The sequence below is a fragment of the Nanorana parkeri genome, unplaced genomic scaffold (genome assembly GCF_000935625.1).
Source record: "Nanorana parkeri isolate BGI_ZX_2015 unplaced genomic scaffold, ASM93562v1 scaffold470, whole genome shotgun sequence".
NCBI classification, from domain to species: Eukaryota; Metazoa; Chordata; class Amphibia; order Anura; family Dicroglossidae; genus Nanorana; species Nanorana parkeri.
In genome coordinates, this window is record NW_017306738.1 from 733,116 (window position 1) to 741,458 (window position 8,343).

Below are 8,343 nucleotides of genomic sequence, written 5' to 3' on the forward strand. Positions count from 1 at the left end.
CCAGGCAAAACACTACAAAAATTGCCCCCCCCCCCCTGTATGTAATATTAGGAGCCCCTTCCTTTCACATCAGAAGCGTGCCTTTTCCATCAAAGTCCGTCTTCACATTAGGAGCTCCCTTTACATTAGAAGCTCCCTTCACATCAGGAGCCTCCTTCTTTTACATCAGAGTCCCCCCCCTTCACATCAAGAGACCCCTACACATCAGGAGCACCCCTCTTTTTACATGAGAAGACCCCCTCTTTACATTAGAAGACCCCCTTTCATCTCAAGAGATCCCCTTCACATCAGGAGCACCCCTCTTTTTACATCAGAAGACCCCCTCTTTACATTAGAAGACCCCCTTTCATCTCAGGAGATCCCCTTCACATAAGGAGCACCCCTCTTTTTAAATCAGAATCCAGCCTTTCACTTCAGAGTCTCCATTTACATTACAAGCTCCCTTCACAACCAAAGCCCCTCTTCTTTCACATCAGAGTGCCCACTTTACATCAAGAGTCTCCACATCAGGAGCACCCCTCTTTTTACATCAGAAGCCCCCCTTTCACCTCATGAGCTCCCTTCCCATCAGAAACCTGCCCTTTAGATCAGAAGCCCCCCTTTCACATCAGAGACTCCCCTTCACATCAGGAGCACCCCTCTACCATCAGAAACCTGCCCTTCACATCAGAATCCTGCCTGTCACATCAGAATCTCCATTTACTTTAGAAACTCCCTTCACAACAGGAGCCCCTTCTTTCACATCAGAGCCCCCCGTTAACATCACAAGCCCACCTTTCACATTAAAAGCCCTCCTCCTTCACATCAGAAGCCCCCTTAACATCAGAGCCCCTTTAAATCAAAAGCCCTCCTTTCACATCAGGAACCCTACTTTACACCAGAAGCCCCCTTCTTTCACATTATAAGCCCCCCTTCACAATGGAAGCTCCCCCCCCTTCACATTAGGAGCTCCCTTCACATCAGACGCCCCCCTTTCACTTCAGAGTCCTCCCTTCACATGAGAGCACCCCTTCACATCTCAAGTCCCTACTTCACATCAGAAGCCCCTCCCCTTCACATTAAAATTCTGCCCTTCACATCAGAAGTCTGCACTTCATATCAGAAATCCCCCTTTACATCAGTAGCCCCCCTTCCAAAAGTCCTGAGTGACCTGAAATTTGCACTGGGCTCCTAAAGCATCTATTAGGTAACCAAATGCCTAGGCATTGACCATGTGATCTCCACTACAGGGGATTGTCATAATTCAGGCTGAACTACTGCTTGGCTGACTCCACCTCACATTAACCCCTATACACTGAGTGGCCAGATTATTATGACCACCCCATCAGTACTTCGTTGGGCCACGAGATGACTCCACGAGATGACTTCGTTGGGCCGCCTCGTGACTCCACGAGATGTTGAAAGGTGATGCGAGGAATCTGACACTGCACTGTTGCCCTTCTGTTGTCTTGTACCAGTCTTGCCACTCTCCGTTCTGCCCTAACATTGAATAGTCGCTGACGGCCACAATTCGCACGTTCAGACCCAGATTTGCGGCTGACAGTCCAGTCTTTAAACACTTTAACAACAGCTGCTCTTGAACATTTAACGAAATCTGCTGTTTTGCTGAACTCGTTCCATGGCTCAGAGCGCCAACAATCATCCCACATTCAAAGGCTGTTAAATCGCGTTGTTTACCCGTATCTTCAGAAACAAAATCACTTCTACTGTCGTGGTAAACAACCTGCTTCCCTATTTATAATGGTCTGGCCCTCTAGCAACTTCAGCGCAAAATTATAGCTAATTACAGCTAATTTGCCTACAAACGTCAGGTGGTCATAATAATCTGGCCTCTCAGTGTATATGACCATTGCCTAGGCACACCATTATGTAACTAGCCATCACAAGAGTCGGGGGAGTCGATCTTTGCAGGACTGGAAAGTATTCCAGAGGCTCTTTCAACATTTACAATTTCAAAGGAGTGAGGCGGGGGAAAAGGAGGCTGTTAGTTCTCCATAGAGACACATGAAGAACCTTGAGGAGGCCAAGGAATGTGAGTCCATTGACAACAATACAACACTTCAAATCACATCTTGATGGCTACACAGAGGCAATCTACAGACAGTTACAATCAGATATAATCAGCTGCCAAGTATTGAATAAAACCACAATAACAATAACTACGGCAAACAGGTCACAATGTTGCAGCTTTAGTAGAATCTGTTGGCATTTGGTTGCATTAACCACGTTGCTTGTCTTTTGGCTGAAAGTAGATGAAAGCCAATAAATCTCTGAGAATGTTGGTGTCTATGTCCAGAATTCAGTACTTGGGGTCACTTATTTGGGTTCAGTGGCTGTCTGGCTCCTGGAGTATGCCCAGACCTTGATCTGGCACTCTGGATGGTCACACATGGTCCAGTCTTGTAAGAAACATAGAAGAGTGAAGGCAGAACAGACCAAATGGTCCAACAAGTATACTCCCTTTTAAAAAAAAATTGTTTTTATAACCTTTTTGTCTTAGCATAGATCTATATTTAATTTAATTACTGTTATATGGCTCACTACCTCTACTGGAGGTCTGTTTCCAAGCATCATCTACTCTTTCATTAAAATAATACTTTCGTTTTGAATTTTCCACCTGCTAGTTCCAGATCATGTCCCCGTGTTCTTTATCTTGGTGTCTAATGAAAATACTGCCCTCCTAATCCATATTCACACTCTTAGGGGATGATTTCTAAAATGTCCACTCAGCCGAGCGCTGGGTGAATGCCGTTCAAAATGCATGCACATGTGGTCATGCGCTCCCATTGAAACCTATGGGGCCACAAATGAGATGTGTAGCACCAAAAAAAGCACCAATACCTTTCCAAACATCACATTGCACCATGTTGCATCGCTGTGAATGGGCACTATAGTGAATGATTTCCATTGGCGTGCACTGCAGTGCGTGGCAGACGCAGGACAAATCGCACTAGTGTGAACAGGGCATAAAGGTTTAAGTCATGTCCCTTTTTTCCTCGAGGTTGTACATACCAAGTTCACACAGTTTCTTTCTCCTGATACGTTTTCTCACTCAGACCTTTCACCAGACCTTTTGTAAACATTCACGGCAATGCGATGAATGTGACACCAGCCTTAGAAAATGAATGAAGCGAGATAAGATGGATTGTGTCAATATTTTTCCCAGTTGTGACATCACACGTGGCATTCAGCTGCATTCTCTTACAAACACATCTAACTACATGGGGAATATTTATGAATCATCCACCCAGCCATATGCTGGCTGAATGCAGTTCGAACAGCAATCTTGCCACTAGATGGAGCCGAGGAGCATAGGAATTTCCTATCCTCCACAGCTCCATCTAGTGGCGGGAATGCTGTGTGAGTGGCATTCAGCCAGCGTATGGCTGGGTGGATGATTCATAAATCATCCTCTAGGTGTACTTGAGACCAATGTGCTCCTTGAAGGCAAGGGTTAAAAATGACTTTGGGCGGCTGTAAACAGTCCTTTATATCATAGGTGGCTACAAACAGTCCTTGATGTCAGGGGCGGCTACAAACAGTCCTTGATGTCATGGACGGCTACAAACAGTGCTTGATATCATGGGCAGCTACAAATATACTTGATCTCAGAGGCAGTTACACATGTCCTTGATGCCATAGGCAGCTACAAACAGTCGTTGATGCCATGGGCGGGTACAAACCATGCCTGATGTCATGCGCCGCTAGAAACAGTGCTTGATATCAGGGCGGCTACAAACCATACTTGATGTCATGGATGGTTACAAACAGTCCTTGATGTCAGAGGCGGCTACAAACCATCTTTGATGTCATTGGTGTCTACAAACTGTCTTTGATGTCATGAAGGACTACAAACAGTACCTGATACCGTGAAGGGCTGCAAAGAGTCCTTGATGTCATGGGCGCTACAAACAGACCTTGATGTCGGAATATGGTGTGACAATATTCCACAGCAACCAACCAAATTCCCCTTTTAACTTTCCCAGTGTAGACACGAAGAGCCTGGTTACAATTGGAAAATAATCCAGTCATACACCACAAGTCTGGTCATTGTTGACTAAGTCTTTAACAAATACACGTCATCATTGTTGATAAAACCTGCAAATTGACAAAGAAACAGGTGGCTGAGGTCTGTTAAATGCTTGAATCTACAATGATGCTGATTCACTGTCCAATGAGCTGGCTGGAGGTAGAGACTTGACATATTAAGCAGAATTGATGAACCAGGAAAGAAATGTGTCAGACCTCTGCATAGAGACCACTGCTTCCACACCAAGAGCAAGGGTCCTGCACTGTAGAGAATGCTGGCAGGGGACAGGCTTTTCTACTCGGGCTGTGGCTGCTTTCTAAAGAAAACTAACTGTAAGACTTTGCACTTTGTTTTGCTGTGTTTGTAATGTATTTAGCTGATTTAAACTAAAAGTTCAGTTGGCTCTAAAAACTGTGTTTATTTTGAGAACTTGGCTTTGTGGTCCTGCGGTGAGCTACTAACATCCTGTAAAGCCATGGTTTGGCCCCAGAAATTGGAACCACAAAGGATGCTGGGAGTGTCAGGTGACCCAGGCCTCAGCAGTGCGTCATCAGATAATTCTTCCACAGGTCATAAACTGCTCACAATGTTCTCAGGGAGGAAAATATTATCAAAGAGAGACAGAGAGAAAGATAGAGGGAGAAAGAAAGAGAGAAAGAACGAGAGAGGAAGAGAAAGAGTGAGGGAGAGAGGGAGGGGGGGGAGAGAGGGAGAAAGAGAGAGAGAGAGAAGGAGGGAGGGAGAGGAGGGGGGAGAAGAGAGAGGGAGAAAGAAAGAGAGAGAGACAGAGCGAGAGAGAAAGAGAGAGAGGAGAGGGGGGAGAAAGAGAGAGGAGAGGGAGAGAGAGGGGAAAGAGAGAGAGAGAGATAGATGGAGAAAGAAAGAGAGAGAGAAAGAAAGAGAGAGAGAAAGAGAGAGGGAGAGAGGAAGAGAAAGAGTGAGGGGGAGAAAGAGAGAGAGAGAGGGGGGGGAGAGAGAAGAGGGGGAAGAGAGAAGGAGAGAGCGAGAGAAAGAAAGAAAGAAAGAGAGGGAAAGAGAGAAGGAGAGAACAAGAGAAAGAAACAAATAAATAGAGAAAGAAAGAGGAGAGGGAAAGAAAGAAAGAGAAAGAAAGAAGGAAATGTATTTATCCCTGCATTATTTTTCTCAAATTTGCCCATCTGTATAATAAAACATTGTTTCCTTTGTGTGGATTTAGGTCTCATATCCTAATGTATTGTTTTTGGCTTTTTATACTATTTTGTTTTTCTGGGAAGCCCGATATTTATAAATAAAGGACTAAAGTGGCCTCAATAAACTCCGCAGTCATCTATCTCTGATGGGACTGTGGTGAGGAAAGAGGTGAAGATGTCACTGACATTGTGACTCTCTGAGGATCTATTAATGGCTATTGAAATGACTGATGTTGGCTTCACAAAGGAAGCGGCGTAGTGATTAGATTATACAATATTAATTGCAGTATTGATTTATCACATCATGACTGCGACAATTTGAAGTGCTTTACGTACGATGTATCTGTAATTTACTTGATGGACTGGAGGGGAGTGTTTGAGGATATAAACTTAGCAGCGTTGCACTTCATCTGCTGTATTTATTGACTTGTGACTGATTTGTCTTCTTGTATAAGTGTAATAACTGATCTCTTTGATTATTTCATTGCCTTTAAAAATTATTTTTGGGTGCCCCTCCACAAATAGTAAGGATAAAATGCTTCTCTAGTCTGGGGAAGGGGAAACTAAAGCTGCCCATACCCCAGCAGAATTTTGTTTGAAAAAATTGAACGTTTGATTTTCTAATACTGAAAATAGCAGAAACCTATGTGACAAGGTGACAACGCAGGAGCACGATTGGGGGACAGGGACACAACGATGTCACCCTATAACCTTGTTATTGGGCTATTTGTATAACCATTGCTCATTGGATCTATATCTGTTCCTACCTAAATTGATATATATATACACTCTCTTCCCTTGCAGGCCATCTCAATGTAGCGCCCATGAGCTCCTCCCATCCCATGCTCCTCCCCTTACTGCTCCTGTGGTGCCTGGCCCTACCAGGGGGCCACACCTTCTTCCCCAACTTCTGGTCCAAGTTCCTGTCCGTCACCTGGGGCTCCTACACTCATCAGGACCTGACGGAGGAGGCGGTGCTTAACATCACCTTGCAGATCTTATTGGACAACAAGCATCCCACCCGACCACAACTGCGCTGGGAGGACTTTGAGGTAGGTGTGCGCAGTGCATACAGATACATTCTGAATTATTTGTCCTTTCATTTGTATTTATTTCAATTATATTTCAATTTATTTCGTTTTTCGGAATTCCGGTCCGAAAGTCAATTCGTTTCGAAATTCGGATTCGGACGAAATTCGTTAGCCGAAATCCGTACGAACTTTCGTTCCTAATTCGTTACGTTCGTTCGTTGCATTTAAGAGGGGAAAAAAGTTTTTTTGTTCTCAAATGTCACTTTGCTGCAACAAAATTTAGTCCAAAAAACTAATTCGGATTCGTTTGCATTCGTTATATCTGTCGTTCGGAATTCGGATACATCCGAATCTCCGAATTTCCGAAATTTGGTCCGAATTTCGATTCGGAACGAAACAAATCGCACATGTCTAATAGAAAGGAATATCACATCAGCAATAAACATTTTACGGTAAAATCCATAACAAGGACCAGAGGCCACCACCTAAAATTGGTGGAGAAAAGATTTAACCACAAGGGGCGTAGGGGCTTCTTTTCAGTTAGAGCGGTTAGGGTCTGGAACTCTCTGCCACAAGCGGTGCTATCAGCTGAGAGTGTTGAATCAATCAAAATGCATTTGGACAATTTCCTCAGAGATCGTAACATACAGGGGTACAGGTACTCTTAAAAAATAAGATCACACAGGGACTCATATACACACATACACATGCAGAATCCAAAACACACACACAATAGGTTGAACTTGATGGACCTGTGTCTTTATTCAACCTCAAATACTAAGTAACTATGTAACTGGGAATTGTATTATCTTAGAAGACACATTTGTTGCTGGAAAGCTGGTTAAACTGAACTTGGAAAGAACAAAAGGTTACCAACCTAACATTATTCCCTAAAAGACGGCACTACAAGTTACCAGCAGTCATTTCACGTATGCCTTGGTGGTTCTTCAACCCGGGCACTTAGAGTGCACCTCAGGTCAGTGCCATTGACCAAATATAGTCATGTGGCCATATAAGGTCAATGGCGTCACTGCACCCCGCCCCTTTGCTTACCTGCAGCTGTGGATGGGAAATTCCCCCAGACGCAGCTGATTGGGCAGCAGGGTAAGAAGGTTTATTCCTGGTACATAGGAGCTTTTGTGTTATATGTATCTTTGTTGAGCATATTTACTGCTATTTTTCCTCCTGGTGACCACATACCAATTAAAACCTGAAAAATGTTTAAACTCTCACCCTCCCCATCCAACACAAGGTTGAACAAATTTGGTCTGGAGTTCCTAGAGCTATGCTGTCACTCCATTCTATGCCCCCTAAGGTTATGATGTTGACTGAGCACCGCGGTTTTTAAGTGCGCCGCGCGTTCTTTGGAATCTCAGTGTTGGAAATGTAGCAATATGTGATTTTTTACTACATTCTCTTTCCATCTGATCTGTATAGAAGAAAACCACTTGTGACATGATGCTGACACTTCACTGTCTACACTTCCTGTCATCGACATGTTTCGTGAGCGTGTGGTCCATGAGGTTTCCAGACCTTGTGAGTGCAGGTCACGAACACGTCTCAGCGGAGTGATAAGAGAGACGGCAGAAGGAACTGAATTGTTGTTTCATTTTAGTTTTCTTTGAAAGAATACAATTTATAGTGGCGAAGGGAAGGGGGTTCAAGTGAGTGACTATACAATATAACATGTAATATACAGTAATATACACTGAGTGGCCAGATTATTATGACCACCCCATCAGTACTTCGTTGGGCCATGAGATGACTCCACGACCGAAATTATAGCTAATTAGCCTACAAGCATCAGGTGGTCATAATAAACTCCTCCAGCAAAACCTAGCCCTTTCCTCCCTACCTTGACTGTCTCTGGCCCGCCCCTTTCATTCACTGGATTTGAATTCTTTCAGTTATGGAAGATCACCGTCACATGTGGCCATTACCTAGGGCGGTCTGCATGTAAATGTATCCATCTAAGGAAACTGTGCACTGCATAGAGAAGCACAGAGATCTAGAGATGAAATTACTGGGTGTTTAAAAAGTATGTAATAAAAATGGAAAAAAATTATAAAAAATGTCATAAGCATGTTGATGGGGGGGGGGGGGGGGGGGG

At 44.0% G+C, this 8,343-nt stretch overlaps 1 protein-coding gene across 1 annotated transcript in view; it reads left to right on the forward strand.

The window, feature by feature from the left end:
- VWA7 (von Willebrand factor A domain containing 7) overlaps window positions 1–8,343 on the forward strand; it is a 32,365-nt gene that overhangs the window by 1,055 nt on the left and 22,967 nt on the right. Inside the window, exon 2 of the mRNA XM_018560628.1 lies at window positions 6,007–6,254. Within this exon, the coding sequence (XP_018416130.1) occupies window positions 6,027–6,254 (228 nt within the window). The 5' untranslated portion in view covers window positions 6,007–6,026. The remainder of the gene's footprint in view (window positions 1–6,006; window positions 6,255–8,343) is intronic.